General features: G+C 43.2%; 1 protein-coding gene across 4 annotated transcripts in view; it reads left to right on the forward strand.

Annotated features, from left to right (window-relative positions):
- Nucleotides 1-725: 725 nt before the first annotated feature.
- The window catches only part of PLEKHB2 (pleckstrin homology domain containing B2), a 50952-nt gene continuing 30529 nt past the window's right edge, over nucleotides 726-21148 (forward strand). For 3 of the 4 annotated variants that reach the window (XM_007182880.3, XM_007182881.3, XM_057551602.1), the window contains exons 1-4: nucleotides 726-865; nucleotides 14322-14366; nucleotides 17436-17588; nucleotides 18604-18706. In XM_007182880.3, coding sequence (XP_007182942.1) covers nucleotides 14330-14366; nucleotides 17436-17588; nucleotides 18604-18706 — 293 coding nt within the window. In that variant the 5' untranslated portion in view covers nucleotides 726-865; nucleotides 14322-14329. Of the gene's footprint in view, nucleotides 866-14321; nucleotides 14367-17435; nucleotides 17589-18603; nucleotides 18707-21148 lie in introns of those variants that run through there. The other variant, XM_057551603.1, reaches the window with a different exon arrangement.

The following is a 21148-nucleotide window of genomic DNA, read 5'->3' on the forward strand; positions in this document are numbered from 1 at the left end:
AATTGGGATTTGTCTGCTGTTTTTCTCATAGTTAGACTGGGGCTATGCTTGCTTTGGGGAGTAAGACTGCAGGAAAACTGACCTTGTGATTACGTCGTATCAAGGGTAAATACTATCAACAAGACATTGCTGTTGCTGTTAACCTTGATCACGTGGTTGAGAAGTGTTTGTCAGGTTTCTCCTCCGTAGAAGTTATTTTTCCCCTTTCCAACACTGCACTCTGGGAGGAAGTGACCATGCACAGCCCAAGCTCAGGGGTGCGTGGGTGGAGATTAATACCCCTCTGTATGGAGCATGGTTAATTAGAATTCTTCTATAAGGAAGAGTTAGCTCCTCTCCCCAGTAATGTCTTTAATTATTTACAGCAGAATGGACTCTAATATACTTATTTTATATTCTAAGTTATAACTGTGCCAGGTTTGGGCACTGGAAGCTGTTTCAGGTTGACTCCTATGTCCCTTGACACGCCTACACGCGTTATTTTTGAGCATTCCGTACTTCTGGCGCTACACGATGCTCCAATCAGCTGTACTTTCCCCGAAGCAGTTCTAGAGTCAGTCGTTTCTCTGAAGATCCCTACCCGGCTCCTTTCACCGGAGGGTGGTACTTATAAGCAAGATCAGGGGGCCTACAGTTGCTCTTCACGTGAAACTTAAGCCTGCGCATCCCGCGCATCAGCCAGGCTTGCCCGGGCCCCACCGAACCTCCCGGCCTGCAGTGCGTGCCGTGCGCATGCGCGTCGGGGAGACGTGCCGTCGGACGGCGGCCAGGACGCTGGCGTGAGGCGGTCGGAGCCGAGGAGCTCGGCAGTGTCCTTGCGCTCCCGCCCTGCTTCGGTACGCGGCTGTGGCCGGAGGCTTTGCAGGTGAATGTTCCTGTCCGGTCCGGGCGACCAAAGATCCCCTCGGGCCGGGCTCACCCACCCCACGCCCTTCCAGGGAGACCCCAGGCCCGCGCCCTCCGCTCCCCACCCCGGGCGTCGGTCCCTCCGGAGCCTCGCCAGGAGACTCCCGTCAGCGCCCCCCAGCCCCACCCGAGTCCTTCCCCTCTCCTCTCCCTTTCCTAACTCTCCTCCCCACTCCCCTTCCCCCTCACCTCCCTTCCCCGGATCCCTCCCGAGCCTGCCCTAGAGCCGCCCGCCCGCTGCCCCTCCGGAGCGGACCCCCCCTCTCCTCTCGGCCCTCCTCCTCCCGCGGTCAGTCTAGAGTCTCCCCTGGAGCCGCCCGCCCCGCCAGAGCGCTCCTGCTGCCGCCCCCCTTCCTGCAGGTTATCCCCGCCGGCACCCCGCCTTTCTGCCCGCGGCGCGCAGGTCTCCGCCCCTGCAGCCCGTCTGGTCGAGGGGATTGGGGCTCTTTTTGGTTATCCTGCCGCCCGGAGGTCGCAGCCTCCCTAAGGAGTCCGGAATGGCATTGAAGCTTTGCGCTCTCGGGTGGGGCCCGCCTCCGCTCGTTTCACCTACTCTTGGTTTTGCAGTCTCGTTGGCTCTAAGTGCTTGGTGTTGTATTCTATGTCTTTTTCCACGTTTGATTCTCTCACCTAACTACATTGGGAACCCCAGAGGTCAGGGGTTTTCATTTCGCGTCAGAGTAGTGTTTTTTGTTTGTTTTTAACTCAAAAATAGAGTAATTTACACAGAAGAGCCTTCATAAATGACCGAATAGTAAAGTTCCAGGTTTTCAGCGTGAGTGGGGGAAAGGAATGAGGTGGGACCATCACAGTGTCAAAAGATCTAGGGGAACATGGTTAATTCCGAACGCTGTTGACTCCTGAGACGCTTTCGTTGTTTTAATACCTCCTCTGACTAGGACGCGGTGGAGCCTCTGCCAGAGGGAGCGGCGCTTAGGTCTAAAGGGAGGGAAGTTCCTGGGTCTTGATGGTCTTTGAGGAAACCAGTGCCAGTGCAGGAAGTGACTTGTGTAAAAGTCACGAGGGGAATTAGGGCCCAAAGCTGGGACTCTTAACTACCTGTTTATTTACGACCCTTAATGTTTGTCTGACAAATTAATGAGCAAAATATCTGTGTATGTGTGCATGTGCTCCTGCGACTTGTCCTTTTGCGCTCAGGAGTGGCCCCTGGGCTGGGCTGATAGTTATTGATGGGAGGTGGGTATTGGGAAGAGAGCTGGGCAGGTGCTTGTCTGGGCTTCCCTGTGCTTGGTGTTTACTCGGTGGGGTAGTGATTCCTTAACTCCCCCCATCTCTGAGGGCAGGAATCAAACATATGTTGCAGGATTATCCTGGCAGATAAGAGTGTCTCGCACAGTGTAGGTGGTCAGTAAATGCTTCCTGAAGGAGGCTGCAGAAAAGAGCTCAGAACCTGACAATGGTTCTTTACTAGCATTTTTTTTTTTTTTACTAGCATATTTTTAATGGTGTTAGCACATTCTGTAGGTAAATTTCCTGATAATCTCAGGGACTGAATTTGTGAAACATATAGGTCAGTGGTATAGAAAGGACAGATACCACTCTTGAGGTAGTCATATTACTCCTTGGGGGAAGATAGAGGTTTTTCTTTTCTTTTTTTTTTTTTTAATTAATTTTTATTGGAGTATAGTTGTTTTACGGTGTTGTGTTTCTGCTGTACAGCAAAGTGAATCAGCTATATGTATACATATATCCCCTCTTTTTTGGATTTCCTTCCCATTTAGGTCACCACAGAGCACTGAGAAGAGAGGTTTTTCTTGACTCCCTCTAGAAGATTTGCTATACTTCCCAGCTTGCCATCCTACATTAATATTTGGGTTCTTTCTCCTTTCCTCTGTCTATTTTCTTTCTTACTGGATGTCTAAAGAAATTAAAGAATTACTTTATTAGTGTCAGTAACTACCAAAAACTGCTGAGTAAAATAAACTATTAAAAATGTTACAAAAAGTGGGCTAGCTGAACCAGTCATGTTTTATTTGTTGTATATTTGCTTCTGAATTTGATCCTGAGGCCAGAATTGAACTTTCTTGCCTCTTTGTTTTAGTCTGTCTGTCCTTTGATGAGTGCTTATATTGGGCTTGTTATTAAGAACTGATTGCTACCTGAAATGGCCAACACCACATATGAACTGACCTCTAAATGATGATGGATCACCCAGTCCTTCTTGTCGCCTGTGTCGTTTTAGAGTCCTTGAAGAACAGAGTTTTCCTCTCTTTGATAAGGAGGAAACAACTTTCACAGCTAAAATACTAGTTCTTCTACTTAACACATTCTGAAAGTAAATTTCCTGATAATCTCAGGGACTGAATTTGTGGAATGTGTAGGTCAGTGATACAGAAAGAACAGATACCACTCTTTTTTTTTTTTTTGGCCATGCTTCGCAGCTTGTGGGATCTTAGTTCCCCGACCAGAGATCAAACCTGGGCTCTTGGCAGTGAGCGCGCGGAGTCCTAACCACTGGACCTCCAGGGAAGTCCCCAGATATCACTCTTGAGGTAGTCATATTATTCCTTGGGAAGATAGAGTGCTAGCTAACTAGAGAAGCCAGGCAAAGTGGGTTTTCAGTTCAGAACTGTCAGATTCCAAAGGCAGTATTCTTTCCACCTCTTAAGTTGGTCCCTTTTGGATTCAATGATTTTTAAAGTGATTTGAGTTCATATTTAAAATAACTTGAATTGGGGGATTCCCAGGCGGTCCAGTGGTTAGGGCTCGGCGCTCTCACTGCCAGGAGCCCAGGTTCGATGCCTGGTTGGGGAACTAAGATTCCACAAGCCTCGAGGCGTGGCCAAACAAACAAACCTCAAAAACTTGAATTGTTGAACATGGTTTGTAGTTTTAAAACTTTCTGTAGGTTTTATTGGCATGTGAGTAATGTGGCTATTTTGCAACTAGTTTGCTGGCATCCTCTAGAGACCAGCAGCAGATCAGACTTTAATGAGTTTTAGTTTATGCATTAGATCCTGCTCCAGGGTATAAATAATGGTGAAAGGCTGAAATAAGTTATGGAGAGTGGAATTCAACAAGGTATGTCGAAAAGCTACTCCTGTTCCTTCAGAGACTAATTTAGTTATTATTCTGGGAAGGTTTTTGGTTTAATTTTTTTTTTTTTCCTTCTAGGTATGTGTTCAAATTTTGACTGTCAGGTGCATCTTACTGAGTCTTCTAAGCCATTTGAGAAGCAGCCTGATGTGCTTCTGTCTTCTAGAATGTTTTAGGCAAAGTTTAGTCAGGTGGATAGTGAGGAAATAATAGCAAAAATAGTAGTAGTAATTGCTGTGGGAGCAGCTACCATTTGTTAGTTTTAGTAACTAACAGGCACTATGCAAACACAAGTTATTTCACCCCATTTTCCAAACATCCTGTCAAATAGATGTTAGTATTCTCATTGTATAGATGAAGAAACAAAGGCTTGGGAAAGTTAAATAACTTGCCCAAGGTAATTTATAAGTGATTGAGCCAGGATATAAACACAGTTCTTTTGACTTCAAAGCCTGTATTATGAAACATTAGGCTCTATGAATTTTTCAAAGCATATTATCAAAGTCATACTTTATGATTTTTGATTGCTAAGAATATACTAAGTTTCTCCCCCCATCTTAAAGAACTGTTAGAGGGGAGGTTCAAGTAAATGGTTTTCATCTAGGGTATTTTTTTTTTTTTTTTTTGGTATGTTTGAGGATAATTCAAATTATTGCATACATGTTCACATTTATCAAAATAATACATATACATAGATTGAAAAGCCAAATAGCACTTTAAACCTCAGAGTCAAAAAAAAAAAAAAAACAAAACCCCACTCCCTTTCCATTAACTAGAGACAAATGTTTTCACCTTTTCTTAGCTGGCTTTTTTACATTTATATTCGGGACACAATAACATTGCTGTTGATTTAGATGTAATCTTTGACTTCTTGCCATAGAAGACTTTTGCCTCCTGTAAACACTCTTCTTGAGTCCACCAGAATCTCTTAGATGTCAGTCTCTGTCCCCTTCCCCTCCCCCCCCCCAACACTGTCCTCCAGTCTGGACTGGTTTCTTTTCTAGGCCTGTGGCACAGCTGTCTCCCTGGGACTTTCCTTCACCCGCATCCCCTAGTTCCTCTTGGCTTATGCTCTCATTTTGGTGGAATACATTCTTCGCTAGGCTCTGGAAACAGGGTAGGGTACATGGAAGGTAAATCTTAAAGTCTTTCAGCATGTGTGTAAATGTCTTTATTTTATCTACTTGATTGATAATTTGGGTATGGAATTCTGGCTTGAAAATAATTTTCTCTCAGCATTTTGAAGATATTGATCCATTGCCTTCCAGCTTGTAGCATTGTTGATGAAGATGCCCTAATGCTTTGTTTATCCTTTATGTGACCTTTTTTTGCTCTGGGAAGTTTTTAGGTTCTATTCTTTGTCCATAGAGTTCTGAAATTTCAGTTATAAACCTTACCGAGGATCTTTTAAAATTCATCTTGCTGGACACTCATTGAAGTTTTTGTATTTAGAAATGTATTGTCCTGTTGTGGAAAATGTTTGTATAGTATTTTTTTTTTCTACTTTTTTTGCTGGTTTATTTGTGAAACTCTCCTGTAAGCAGGATGTTTATCCCAGGCTTATCCTGTAATTTTTTTCATCTTTTTTTTCTTGTTTTCCTTTCAGAGAGATTTCCTCCATCATGATCTTTTCAGTTCTTCTATTTTAAATTTTGGTTAATCACTTTTAACCGAGAGCTCTGAACGTTCCTGTTTTAGAACATTTTGGTTTTGTTTTTTGGATACAATATTGTGTATCATCTTTCTGATAATAGTAATTTTTTTAAAACTTTTCCTTTGTTCCCTGCAATTGTCTCTGATTCCTGTGAGGTTTTTGAGTTTTTTAAATTTTATTTTTTTCAGTCCCTTTAAGCTTCCTCAGATGTCTGAACATAACATGCTATCTGTTTCTATTTAAGATATTAAAAAAACTGATTGAAAGTTTGTGTGTTTGTTTAAAGTTTATCACTTGATGAGAATCCCTGTAGGGTTTTAGGCAGAGACCAGTTTTTTTTTCTTAAATCAATTTATTTATTTTATTTATTTATTTTTGGCTGCATTGGGTCTTGCTGTGTGCGAGCTTTCTCTAGTTGTGGCGTGCAGCCTTCTCATTGTGGTGGCTTCTCTTGTTGCACAACACGGGCTCCAGGCGCACGTGCTTCATTAGTTGTGGCACACGGACTCAGTATTTGTGGCTCGCGGGCCCCAGAGCACTGGCTCAGCAGTCGTGGCGCACAGGCTTAGTTGCTCTGCGGCATGTGGGATCTTCCTGGACCAGGACTCGAACCCGTGCCCCCTGCATTGGCAGGCAGATGCCTAACCACTGCGCCACCAGGGAAGCCTGGAGACCAGCTTTTTTATAGAAAAAAAAAATGTCAGTATCAATGAACCTTTGGCTCTGCCCTTCGTCCAGAGCTAGAGAGTCTGGGAGTTAAGTAAAGGAAGAGGACAGGGAGTTTAAGACATTCACTTACTCTGTTACTCCTCTAAGTTTGGCATCTCTCTTCCACTCTGAGCTATCCCTGGTGTCCCCAAGACTAGAGCCTCTGTGTTTCAGGTTTTCCAGAAAGGAGATCCTCAGGACTGGGGAGGGTAGTTGCCTGGGTGTGTAGAGGGCCTACTAACTCTTCTTAAAGACTTTCAGTAAATTCTGATATTCTTCCCCACCTTCAGCATTATCTCATACTTCCAGTTTCTGAATCTTTACAGTGTTCTGTGGCTAGAGTTGGCTTGCTGTGTGTGGCTTCTTATTAGCACATGAAAAGCAGAGAAAGCTGAATTTTATATTAGTTACTACCTGTTCATTTGCCTTTAAAACTTTCTCAGCGTTTTTAGCATCTAATCTGCTTTTGTCTCTGCTGCGATTCTCTTTGTGTTTGTGGATTTATGCCTTGTTTTCCCCTTAACTGTCATTTTAGTTGCATTTCAGGAGAGAACAGAGTTAGGTGTTTAATCTGTCATTAATGTTGGAAATAGCAAAGCAGTCACCAGCATGGGTGATCTTTACGTTATTCATAGATCTTTTGTCTTGGATTCTCATTTTTAAATTTTTAAAATGTTTATTGATTTCTATTTTTGGCTGTGTTGGGTCTTGGTTGCAACATGTGGGATCCTCCGCTGAGGCACATGGGTTCCTCGTTCCGTGGTTCAGGCTTCTCTCTAGTTGTGGCCTGTGTGCGCAGTAGTTGTGGCACGCGGGCTTAGTTGCCCTGCGACATGTGGGATCTTAGTTCCCCAACCAGGGATCGAACCCGTGTCTCCTGCATTGGAAGGCGATTCTTAACCACTGGACCACCAGGGAAGTCCCTGGATTCTCATTTTAATGTCACTGTTGTGTCTTCTGTCTTTGAAAATAACTCTCATGTGATTTGTAGTGTTTAGTGTCAAGAAATATGTATTTTCCAGAAATATGTAATATTTCTGTATACTGCAGAGAGAAAAATGGGAAGATGGATATTTAAAGTCTGCCTTTTTTTCTTTTTCCCCTCAGAGCACTGGTCCTAGGTAACCTCAAGGCAGGGCAGGCTAGCAGGATTCAGGACCAAGAATTGGTCTAGGCTAATGAGTAGGGTACCTGTTTTAGGCAGTGGCATGTGAACGCTCTATAAGGCTGAGGGCAAGTAGGCTGAGTGATAGGCAATGTTCTCTCCTTCTCTGCTTTGTGGTCAGGGTTCAGGATACATTGGAGGAGCTTGGCAGGGGACAGACTCTAGATAGAAAGATTTAGCTATGGTCCAGCATAGGTAAGGTGGGTCATTTAGGAGCAGATGAGGCAGCTGCTTATTTAAGTACTTGTTACCCTTGGTGTCTCTCATTTATACAGCCCTGTGTGGGGGTCTGTATTATGTTACATCTTGCTTATGGGTTGGGAGCCAGAGGCGAGGGTTCTCCTGCTGATGAGGCAGTATGCTCCAGTGGTGATGGGATACCAACGTGGTACCTGACAGAAGAGGCTGGTAGACACAAAGGACACACACCTCTTTAATAGAGATAAAGAACTTACTTTTCTGCCCTCAGAGGACTGCCCATCTTGCGGTCTCTGCTAGATGGTGAAATGTCCAGCCCCAGTCCCCCAAGAAGATGATTGTTGGCTAATGATGTTGCCTGATCTGAGTGAAGACACCATAGGTGCTTTAGGAAGCTCCTTTATTTTATTTTTATTTTTTAAAATAAATTTATTTATTTTATTTTTGGCTGGGTTGGGTTTTTGTTGCTGCGTGTGGTCTTTCTTTAGTTGCGGTGAGCGGGGGCTACTCTTCGTTGCGGTGCATGGGCTTCTCATTGCGGTGGCTTCTCTTGTTGTGGAGCACGGGCTCTAGGTGCGTGGGCTTCTGTAGTTGTGGCACGCAGGCTCAGTAGTTGTGGCTCGTGGGCTCTAGAGCGCAGGCTCAGTAGTTGTGGTGCACGGGCATAGTTGCTCCACGGCATGTGGGATCTTCCCGGACCAGGGATAGAACCTGTGGCCCCTGCATTGGCAGGAGGATTCTTAACCACTGGGACACCAGGGAAGTCCAGGAAGCTCCTTTAATATCCTCTTGGCTTTTTCTGACTTCTGGAGATGGGCTTGTAAGTGCTTGCCCGGAAAGTGCAAGTAACCAAACTCAGCGCATTGCTGAGGGTGTAAATCCGGGGTTCTTTTCCAGGAGTCATTTCTCCCCAGCAGTGTAAGTTTTAGGACGGTTTGAAACCTGTTCCTACCGTCTTCTCTGCTGCCTATGTAGCAGTACAATTGAGTCCTTAGCTCAGAAATCTAGACTTTCTGTCTTAAAAAAGAAATCCTAACATCTTAGACAGTAAACAACAAATATCTCTTACTTGGTAATGCAATAACTGTTAGAATTATTTAGTGAGAGGAAGGAATTACACAAATCAACGTGTTTAACCTTTTTTTTAACCCCCCTGCGCCTCCCCCACCCCAGTTGTCAAATTGAAGTCACATTGGAAGGTGTGTTTCCTCTAACACATTCTGTAGTGATGTATATGGTTTTAATCATTTTATACTTAGGATGCCTTTTAGCCTCAGTTTGTTCTAATGAACCATAATTATTATTTTCACATTGGCACCCATGTTGTCACAATTTGGCCATTAGATGCCGTTTCTTCAGCTGGTTGACTTTTTTTTTTCCTGAAAGCATCTTTGTTTTTTGACAATAAGACAACTTAGGCACATCTTGAGGTGTCCTGTCCCTGAGTTGTAACCAGCTCGTTTTCAAGGAGTGCTGGCTCCCTTTAGAGGAGACCAGTATTAGAGATAAAAATCTGGGCATGTGAGATTGTTCCACATAATGACTAATGGTAGACAGGATGATACCAGATAAGAAGCTACTTGAGTTGGCAGAACAATTACCCTTTTATAAAAAGTCGTGAGTTTCTGTTGCTAATTTCAGTTTAAGTTTCTTTCTACCTTGTAATCTATTTTTCTCTTTCTTTAATAGTTTTGAACTATTTTATATGGGCACGCCTAAGATACATTTATAATGTTGTCCTGTTGATGGAGAAGTTTTTTTTTCCATTTTAAATTCTTGACTCCAGTGGCCTGAAATTGATTTCCAAGTTGGGTTTTCAGTTTTCTCTCTTTTTTTAAAAAATATATTTATTTATTTAATTTATTTATTTTTGGCTGCGTTGGGTCTTCGTTGCTGCACGTGGGCTTTCTCTAGTTGCGGTGAGCGGGGACTACTCTTCGTTGCGGTGCGCGGGCTTCTCACTGCGGTGGCTCCTCCCGTTGCGGAGCACGGGCTCTAGGCGCACGGGGTTCAGTAGTTGTGGCTCGCGGGCTCTAGAGCGCAGGCTCAGTAGTTGTGGCGCACGGGCTTAGCTGCTCCGCGTCATTTGGGATTTTCCCAGACCAGGGCTCGAACCCGTGTCCCCTGCACTGGCAGGTGGATTCTTAACCACTGTGCCACCAGGGAAGCCCCAGTTTTCTCTTGTTGACATCCCTTGAGCCACATCTACCTGAAAAGTAAAAGAAACCCAGCCTCACCCCAAGGAAACGCCAAAGAAAACATAGGCACAAGATCTGGCAACTCATATGCTGATCCATACAATTAGTAGATAACTGGAAAGCTCTAGGTCCTTAAGGAACTCTGTTTATAACTCTTTATTTTCCTGGATGCTACTGGGGGTGGTGTTAATCTTACAGGCACATAAAGTTGTTGGACTCGGATTCTTGAAGACCTGTGAATAAATGAAGCTGTTCTTAATATCATTGTTAGGCTGAGCTGACATTTTGACTATTATGAATGTCAGCAAATACAGCCAAATTAATATCAAGAATCATGAAAGATTTACAAAAATTTACCACAGAAGTTCGGGTGACTCCTTCCTGTTGCGTCACATTTTTGCGCTGTTCACTTGGTTCCATAACCACCAACTCAGAAGGTACCAGCAGAGTTGTGTGAGAACATCAGTCAGGTTTTATATTTGTACTGCACCTAGGTAGCTCCCAGTACCTGGAAGTGATGCTTGACCTATTCCCAGCTATTTTCCAAAGGAAAATAAATGAGTTTATGTTACGATCATAGGAAGTTTTAGTATAAATATCCAGGATTTGGCATGAGTTGAATACGTGTTATATACCCTTCCAGTTATATGTTCTGGGGTAATAGTATCACTGCAGAGATGTGATGCTATCTATAACACTCCATCCCCTGTCTTTTTAGCTTACAAGTTTAACCTGTTTCTTCCATTAGAATGTAAGCTAACATGAAAGCGGGGATTTTAGCTTGGTCACTGCTGTATCCTTAGTGCCTGCTGCAAGGCTGGGCACACGTTAGATGTTCAAAGAATATCTGTTGAATGAAAATATGTTGGTATTATTTCTCTGCCTCAAATCCTTTTGGAAGTAAATGATTGTTTTAGGATGTTTTAGGCTGCAAGTTGCAGGAAACTAGTTCAACTCAGTTTAAATAATGAAGAAACCCATCGTTTTGCGTAATGGAAAGCCTTGCATTAGCGGGAGATCCCTGGTTGGGTGAGTCCGTGACTCAGCAGTTAGCGCTGCCATCTCAACAGTCGGCTGCCCTCAGGCTCGTCCCTTCACTGTCAGCAGGTGTCTCGCAGCAGCAGTGAGCAGTGCGAACATGCACTGAGAGAAAGAGAAGAGACTGACTGTGCATCTAGTTCATCTGGGGCTGTACGTTTGAGGACCTAAATGTGGGAGGGAAAGATGAAAAACGTCTTTCCTTTCTTGGTGAGGACAGACAGCATGAATTGGCAGAAACTGCAGGGAGACTAAGAACCTTCAGATTACAGGATTTTGGACATGCTGGAATATAGGATGATTTGTGAGACTCGAGCCATACTTAGACATGGGGAAAGTTAAATGAGCGAGAACTCATTTGTTCTTTTGAGGTGCCCACTTGGGCTTGTGCTCCATTTTGCTAACCTTCCAAACCTTTGTGCCTTAAAGAGAATACCTAAAACTGCTAAAGTAGAAAACAAAAGTGACCCATAATCTCAGCCTCCAAATAATATCTGTTGATTTCAAAAAATAAAATGATACAATACTTGCAAATTGTTTTTTTTTTTAATTTATTTATTTAATTTATTTTATTTTTGGCTGCGTTGGGTCTTCGTTGCTGCGCGTGGGCTTTTCTCTAGCTGTGGCGAGCTGGGGCTACTCTTCGTCGCGGTGCACAGGCTTCTCATTGCAGTGGCTTCTCTTGTTGCGGAGCACGGGCTCTAGGCACGTGGGCTTCAGTAGTTGTGGCGCGTGGGCTTCAGTAGTTGTTGTGGCGCGTGGGCTTCAGTAGTTGTTGTGGCGCGTGGGCTTCAGTAGTTGTTGTGGCGCGTGGGCTTCAGTAGTTGTTGTGGCACGTGGTTTCAGTAGTTGTGGCACACGGGCTTAGTTGCTCCGCGGCATGTGGGATCTTCCCGGACCAGGGCTCGAACCTGTGTCCCCTGCATTGGCAGGTGGATTGTTAACCACTGTGCCACCAGGGAAGCCCCGCAAATTGTTTTAAAAAACTTAAATAGTACAGAAAGGTATAAAAGGCCTGAATAGTCACCCTCTTTTCTGACACATATGCAGCACTGCCTCGTTCCTCTCCTCAGAGGTACACATTGTTAACAGTTTTTAAGATTCCTTCCAGAAAACAGTTGTGTGGTTATCAGCTACGTGTGCTCATCAGCACGCACTGTTCTACTTCATTCCTTTTCACATCTGCATAATGATCTGCTATGGGTGGAGGTGCTCATTAAGCAGTCCTCTTTCGTGGAGCCCTTTGGTTGGGGCTAGTGTTATACATGTGTTGGTGAACCTGTGTATGTGTATTAATGAGGCATATTTCTAGTAATGGTGAGATAGCTAGGTCAAAGTATATGAATATTTAAAATTTGGAGGGATATTGTCAAATTTCCCTCCCAAAAGGTTACAACAGTTTTCATTCCTGCCATTATGCTTTCTCCTTTCTGGGTATCATAGTTTTTTTCATTTGTGGCCCTCTGATAGGTAATATTGTTAACTTGTGATTTGAATTTTGTTAGTTGAATTGAGAGAGAAATGGAGTAGCTTATGAGCTTTTTGCCCATTCATGTTTCTTTTCCTGTGAACTGCCAAATGATTGCTGTTTCTGTTATAAGTGAGCTTTGTATGTGAAGGAAATTAACTCACTGCTGCCATATATATGGTTGTAAAACGTATTTTTCTTAATCTTTTATTGGTCTTTTTGACTTTATTTTTTGCCACTCAGATTTTTATTTTTATGGAGTTAAATTTATCAACCTTTTTTTCCATGACTTCTGGTGTTCTGCTCTGACCTGGCCACCCCACCTGCTGACACCAGTGCGCACCTTACTGGGCTGTGTGCAGCTGTTAGGGCACACCAGGGGTGAGGCTGAGGCAGCTGGACCCCAGAGCCTCATGATACCAGGCATGTTAGGAGAAGCCACAAGTCCTTGACAGAGCTGACTCTTTGTGTTCTAGGGCTGCTTTATGTCTGTTAGATGTAAGTGGAGTTAGACTTAGTAAGGTGGGCAGGGTGCTGAGGCTAAAGCCTGGGGTGTGTGTGGGGGGTTGTATTGGCCGTATTAAGGAGGCACTGGGTAAATTCCAGGTGGGCAGTGAGGTAAAATGGCTTTGGTCCTTTCCTCAGCTGACGCTGAAAGGGCTAAGGATAGAGAGTTAGACCAAAGGGCTGTGGTTTTGTGATATAATAAGAAACATATGAACTTCTAAAACTCTTGGAATTTCCTGAGAGATAGAGGTACTAGGGGTGTCTTTTTGTTGTCTTTTTATTCATAATAAACCCCTTTCAACCATATCTGAGTTTATGCTAATGAGATGATGGGCCCCTAGATAACTTCAGGATAGGGCTGGTTGCCAGAGGGACCAAGCTTGTGATGAGCAGGTTAGAACTTTCAGCCCCAGGGGCTTCCCTGGTGGCGCAGTGGTTAACAATCCGCCTGCCAATGCAGGGGACACGGGTTCGAGCTCTGGTCCGGGAAGATCCCACATGCCACGGAGCAACTAAGCCCGTGCGCCACAACTACTGAGCCTGAGCTCTAGAGGCCATGAGCCACAACTACTGAAGCCTGCCTGCCACAACTACTGAAGCCCACGTGCCTAGAGCCCGTGCTCTGCAACAAGAGAAGCCACCACAATGAGAAGCCCGTGCACTGCAACGAAGAGTAGCCCCCGCTCACCGCAACCAGAGAAAGCCTGCGTGCAGCAACAAAGACCCAACGCAGCCAAAAATAAAATAAATAAAATAAACACATGTATAAATAAAAATAAAAAGATCTTTCAGCCCCATCCTTGGACCTCCAGAGATGGCAGAGAGGCTGGCGATGGAGCTTAAGGACCAGTGTCCAATGACGTAATCAATCATGGCTACCTAATGGAACCTCCTTAAAACCCCCTAAATGACAGGGTTCCAATGATCACATGGAGATGCTGGGAGAATGGTGCCTGGAGAGGCATGGAAGCTCTGCACTCTCCCCAATCCTTGTCCCCTGCATCTCTTCCACCTTGCCGTTCCTGAGTTGTATCCTTTTATAATAAATAGGTAATGGTAAGTAAAGTGCCTTCCTGAGTTCTGTGAGCCATACTAGCAAATTATCGAATCTCAGGAGGGGGTTGTGGGCACCCCCAATGTATAGATCAGAACTATGGGTGGCCCAGGACTTGTGTCTAAAGTGGGAGCACTCTTGTGGAACTGAGCCCTTAACCTGTGAGGTCTGATGCTAACTCCAGGTGGTTAGTGTCAGAGTCTAATTGAATCATTAGACCTCCCGTTGGTGTCCTGAGAATTGGAAAGTTGGTGGTATGGAAAAACCCCACACCTTTGGTGTCAGAAGTGTTGTGAGTAAAAACAGCTCATACGGGTCATTCTCTTTGCTGGGTATAATCTTGAACCTGCCTGTTTCTTCTTCTACAGGTGAAGAGATGGCGTTTGTGAAGAGTGGATGGTTGCTGAGACAGAGTAAGTACAGGACATGAGCCCCTTGGGCTGGGTTTAGTGTTGCCTTAGGGTACATCTTTATGTCTGTGGCTGACACTGCCAGTGGTTACAAACAAACAACAAAGTCTTACTAATGTGGTCGCCCTGGATTTCCTCTTGCAGATTTTTAGAGCTCTATGAACCGTTTTTCTGCACACGTGGAGCTTCTTGGTTGCTGCCTTGACAGGAACCAGGGGACAGTAGTAGTCCCTGCTGGTTTCTCTTTTCTCACTAGCGTGCTATATTATTATTATTATTATTATTTGGCTATGCGGTGCGACAAAGTTAGTTCCCCAACCAGGGATGGAACCCGTGCCCCCTGCAATGGAAGCACAGAATCTTAACCACTGGATGGCCAGGGAAGTCCCTAGCATGCTGTATTACTAACGGCTGACCTGAGGTTCTTGGGTCTACCCAAGCGGAGCTGATATATTACCATGGAGCTGAGCTAATATATTAGCATGGAGGTACTGCTCGCTTTGTGGGGAACACCTGTCTCATCCGGGGATTGAACAGTGACCAGATTCTGAAATACTAGAGTCTTTAATTATAGATTAAGATTTGACCCGAGGGAACGAGTTTATCTAAAACCAAATCTTTTGTGTCTCCAAAAGGACTCTGGAGAAGGGACTCAGTTCTTTTTTTATGGGATTGAGTTCATTTTCTTAGGCTTATCTCTGTGGGCCTGCATATACTTAACTCTGCTTATCTCTGAGGCTGCCACCTGAAGTAGGATTCATAGTATGTTTTAAAGCAGGAAGAAGCAGCTCTGTTTATTGCAGAAAGAGTAAGCAGATTATTCTGCTGTCTTTCTAGAAAGAGCAGCATTAAGGGAAAAGTGACTAGTATATTGTTTATGACTCCAGCAGAAGCTTGAGTGGTGATATATACTGTATTGTTCAGATATGAATTTGTATTTAAGGAATATCTTCAATACTTAGCTAAAATTGAGCCTAGCAATGAAGAATGGACTTGCATACCTTAGATGGTTTATAAAAACTATTTATGAAGCTTGTTTGTATTCCCATTTTACAGATTTTTATATCAATATAATTATCACAACAGCTGTGAGGTAGGTGGCATTACCCCAGCTTCCAGTTGAAGAAGTAGAGGTTCACTGATACTAGGTAACTGGTCCAAATGTTAACTATGGGTGGCAAACCTACATTCAGACTCAGGACTGTCTCGTTTCAACATCAACAGCCTTTCTACCAGGAGACAAGCTTTCAGCCTGTCTGTCCTATTACTAGTTTTACGTTCTCAGACCTGGAGCTGAACAGGTGTCCTTTCAAGGTCTATGACAGTTCTGTAGTCTAAGAATAGATGCAGCTATTGTATTGTTGGCTTAAAAAAAAAAAAAGTCGTGACATATTGGAATCTAGCCCCAATGTTTGTGTAAGTTTCCTTGTCTTGGGTTTTGTGATCCTAAAATGGTCAGGGGACATGGAGAGCCTTGCTCAGACCTGGAGGACGTGCCTTGCCTTCCTGCACTCTTTGAGGGCAAGTTTCCTTTCTCCATCATAACTCAATGTAAATACTCTGTCAACATAAGTGAACAGTGACCCTTTTGACAATTTTGTGCTTCCCATCAGCGCTTAGCATGATGATGTACACAAAATAGGAGTTCTGTAAATAAGTTGTACAGACTTTTCCACTTAGTTATGGTTATCTTAAAAGTGTGTATTCAGAAGACTTACTCCATTTCCCCATCTCCCGATGTGTGGGTTGATTTTCTGTCTTTGCTAAAGCAGAAGTATCATTCATAATAAACTGAAATGAGGTGAGTTGTATTATATTCACTGAGTTGCAGAGCAGCAGAGATACACACGTAGTTACATATATGCACCGCTGTCTTCAGGATTCCTTTTCTTGCCATTGGCAGACTTGTAGGACTCAGTATCTGGACTCTGGAGGACAGCTTAATTTAGGGTTCTGCAGTCAGGGCTTTGATGGCAGGTGCGGTACTTGGGTAGAACTCCCCAACTGGGTGATTACACCTGTCTGTGTTTGGGTGGCTCTCTTTGGTAGTTTCTGCACAGCTCAGGCACTGCCAGTTAAATGGATGCTGGGTGTCACTTATTTATCAGTTTGGGCAAGTGCTCTCAGCAAGGTGGGTGTTTGATAGTGGTAAAAGAAATTCGGAAGGCTGCTGGAATGAATACCTGGTTGATACCTGTAGCAGACGTGGGTACATAAAGAGGGGCACATGCAATGGAATTTGTGCACATTGGCCATGAACAGGGTGGGATCTATAGGAACAAAAGATGCAGCCGGTAGCGTATGGATGTGAGAAAGGTGCAGGGATAACTTTTAGTTTTCCCTTTTGGCTGACAAGGAAATCAGAGTTTTATAAAGTTAGATGCCTAGTCCAAGATTACAAATGAAAGGATGAATTCTCTCAAACTGATGGAGACGTGTGAGGTAGTAAGTAGGATGGATGCGTGCTGGGTAGGAGTCAGGCCCTGGGCCTGGGTCAGTGTCCTGGGTGTGGATGTATCCAGTGTCTGAGCCTGCCTCTGCCTAGCCTTAGGCCGGGAGACTCCCCACACTGTGGACTATAAGGGAAGGTGAGTGTTAGAGAAGAGTACATGTGAAGACCCTTCAAGAAAAAGAGAAGTTTTTCCAGAAGAGGAAGGTATTATTGTTATTTGTATGTAGAAACTTTACAGTTCAATCTAGCAGTTAGATACTACTGGGAAGGTTTAGATATACCACATGGAGAGTTAAATGTTAGACATGTTTCATTAGCTCAAAATCAAAGTTTTATTGAATTTTTTTTTTTTTAATATTTTGAGACTTTTAAGTGGGCAGTGTTCTCAGTAAGATCGAAGTTCTCATCTTAGAGCATGCTGCATGCAGCCCTGGTACAGCGTGGGTGTTCATGCAGTTCGGGTCTGCTTTCACTTCCATTTTGATGGACTGCTCTGGGCAATTGTATGCAGATATACTTTGGGGACCAGAGGAAAGTTTCTTTTGTTTCTGTTACCGGCAAATTAGAGGACAAAGTCCTTGCTTTTCCACTCAAAGGCAACATTTCCCACTTTTTTTCAGGTACTATTTTGAAGCGCTGGAAGAAGAATTGGTTTGACCTGTGGTCAGATGGTCACCTGATCTATTATGATGACCAAACTCGGCAGAGCGTGGAGGATAAGGTCCACATGCCCGTGGACTGCATCAACATCCGCACGGGACACGAATGTCGGGGTAAGTGGGTCTGTCTTGTCCAGCTTCTGTCGCCTGCCCTTCTGCTTTCTTGATGGGAGTTGATTCTTCTTCCTTACCCATTCTGCTTTCATTTACAGACCAAAGAAGGGTTTCATCTGGGAAGAGGTAACCAGGTGAAACCAGACACTTGGATTATGACCCATGTGGGTCAGCAGATTAATTTTCTCCTCTGAATTAGACCCATCAGTCCACATTTCCGTTCTCTCTCATGGAGAAGGTGGTGGAAAACTAAGGAACCAGAGTGCTGAGAACCCCAAGAAGGATGGAGCTACCCTAGGCAGTATAGATTTTGTGACTCAGAAACTGGCTTATTGGTAACAACTCTAGTCAGTTTCTTAAAATCCATGATGTCTTTCAATATAATTATAACAACTATTGAAGGAATAGTTTTTTTGTTTTAATAAGCATAGACTTTTCTATTTCTAATTAATGGCATATGTAGACTTACCTGTTTCTTTTATTAGCTCTGTTGCTATTTGGAATAAAGAGGCTGCTGTAGTAACCATTGGTGTTATAATATCCTGCCCCTATAAGTTCTTGAAGCACAAGTCTCTATGGACTAGCTATTGAAATCCTTACTTAAACCAGGCTCAGATATCATAGGTCTTACTTGTTGGTACACAGAGATACTTTTAAACAACTGATTTTCAATTTTAAAGCAGCGATCTAGTTTGATGCTTTGTGAATAAAAGCAGTAAGTATTCTGTTAACTGATGCTTTGCAACACTTTTCATTGTGCTTATTCTTGTAATGTCTGGGCTATTTTGTATATCACCATATGTGGATTGCGCTCTAGAAGAGGCTTACGTGTTTCTCCTGCAGGAAGTTTAATTAGAATGGAGTAATGATTCATGTGTTTGGTTCTGTACAGCAGAACAAAGATGTTTTATAATTGTAATGTTCTGAAGTTCTGGTCCTTTGCTTATCTGAGCTGTTAAGAAATCCTTAAAAAAAAACTATATAAATACTCCTGTATTCTACATATTTTTCATAGATATTCAGCCTCCAGATGGGAAGCCAAAAGACTGTCTGCTGCAGATTGTTTGCCGAGACGGGAAAACCATCAGTCTTTGTGCAGAAAGCACAGATGATTGTTTGTAAGTTTTTTCCCAGTGTGTTTAATTTTAAAAGTATTTTCTGTTTTAATTCCAGTTATGAGGAAGGGAGAAGAATGGGGGTGGAGTGTTCCTGTAGGCAGCAGAATAAGTGACTCAGAGGTTGTGTGAAAGAAATGTTAAGAGTCTTATTCCATGTCTGATAACCCTGATCCTAGTTTCTGCCTCTGCAGAGCTGCCCATGCAGGGTCCCATTGTAGTGAGTATGGCAGAAACTATTAGATACAGTCACTTTGCACTCTCTTTTTTCATTACTAGATGCACACTGGGCGATGGGCATAGTTAAGTGGGTTCTAAAATTTTTTTTTTTTGGCCGTGCCATATGGCTTGTGTGCTATTGGTTCCCCGACCAGGGATCGAACCTGGGCCCTCAGCAGTGAGAGCGTGGAGTCCTAACCACTGGACTGCCGGGGAATTCCGCTTAAAGCTTGTTCTTTTTATGTAAATGTCTTTTTAAAAAGCACTGACATCTGTATTATGTAGCCTTTTCTTCTTTTGGTGGTTCTTATTTCCACCTGCCATCTCTGAAGGAGGGGTACGGAACCACAAAGAAGGAAAACTCAACTGTATTAATTCTCAGTCTGTTAACATTAGCATTGATGTAGGATCAGAATCTTGAAAACACTGGTTTTTTTTTTTTTTCCTGTCCACACTGTACCACTAACAAAGGTTAACTCTGGACATTGTGAGAATTCACTAACAGAGATTATTATAGTATTCCTGTATACTAAAATATTCATATATATGTGACAGTTTTATAAAATCCAGCTGACCAGTTTGTCAGAGTGCCTGCCCCTGCATTTCACATATATGTTCATCCTCAGTATAGGCATTTATTCCATGCTGGTCTCTAGGGTTTATTTTAAATCCTAGATGTAGTTTCTTTTTTTACATTCTTCTCATTTATATTAGTGAATCTTAAATGGCACTTTCCGGAAAAGATGTACCTTTCCTAAAGACTAATGGAGAAATGAACACAGGTCAAGCCAGTTTGCTACTTTTTTATAAACTGGGTCTATATTTTTACTCTTTAATAATTTGAACACTTACTTTGCGCTGGGCTCTGTGCTAACTGCTTTATGTATGTTGTTTAATCCTCACCATATCTTATAAAGTGGATACTGTTCCATTGTAAGAAATTGAGGCATAGCGAGTTTAAGTAACTTTCTGTATCAGTTTTTAATGCTCTTATAATAAATTACCACAAGCTTAGTGACTTCGAACAGTACACATTTCTGATTACATTTCTGGAGGTCAGAGTTCTACACTAGGTTTCAAAGTGTTGGCAAGGTCATGATCCCTTCTGGAGGCTCTAGGGGGCAGTCTGTTTCCTTGCCTTTTCCAGCTTCAAGAGTCCTCCTGCATTCCTTGGCTTCTGGCCTGAGCCCTTCTCCTGCTGTCATCTGTCTGATTCTCTGTAGCTGGGGAAGGTTATATGCTTTTAAGGATTTAAGAATAGTTTGAGCCAGCCTCGATAATCCAGTATCATCTTCCGCATTTCAAGGTCCTTAACCTTAAGTATAGCTGCAGAGTCCATTTGCCTGGTGAGGTAACATTTTCAGAGGTTCTGGGGATTAGAATATGGATCTCTTTGTAGGGAGGAGGCATCATTCTGCCTACCATATACTTCCCAAGGTTTTAGAGCTAGTAGACTAGACTCAGGATTTGAACCTTTGTCTTCATAGCCCTTTGTTCTTAACTGCTCTGTTCTACTGTTTGCTGAGATGTCACATGTATGGACGGTTCCTTTAAGTAGTAGTGGAAAAAATATCTAGAACTAAAATTTTAGAATAGTTAAACAAAACGTGGGAGGCTTTTTTGTCATAGAGGAAGGAGAAGGGGTAAAAGTACACTGAAGGACTTGCCTTTTTGGCATGGAAGGCTGACTTTTTCTTAACCTGTATGGGAAAATAGAGTTTTATTTATGTGTCTAATTTTAAGGGTACAATTAGGGAGAGAATGATGGAGGGTGATACTAGAGGAATAAAAAAACCCAGCAGGTAAACTTAATAAAGCATTACAGGAGATGAAGTAGCAGTAATTAGACCAATGATATCTGTGATTTCAATAAATGTGAGTTGGTTAAATTCTCCTTAAAAAGGATAAGATCTGAGATTGGGCAGAAAATACAAAGTCCAGCTATTTATTCTGTTAACAGGAAGCACACTTGAAATAAAATGACACAGAAAGGTAAAAAAGTAAAGGAGAGGAGACTGTTTCCTGGGGCTGCTGTAACAAAGTGTCACAATCGAGGTGCCTTAAAACAGCAGGTTTATCCTCTCACAGTTCCACAAGCTAGAGGTCTGATATCACTGTGCCAGCAGAGCCATGCTTCCTCTCAGACGCTGGATACAGTCCTTCCTGGCCTCTACCTAGTTGTGGTTGTGGCCGGTTATCCTTGATGTTCTTTGGCTTGCAGCTGCA

This window comes from Balaenoptera acutorostrata, chromosome 8 (assembly GCF_949987535.1).
Source record: "Balaenoptera acutorostrata chromosome 8, mBalAcu1.1, whole genome shotgun sequence".
In the NCBI taxonomy this organism is placed as follows: domain Eukaryota; kingdom Metazoa; phylum Chordata; class Mammalia; order Artiodactyla; family Balaenopteridae; genus Balaenoptera; species Balaenoptera acutorostrata.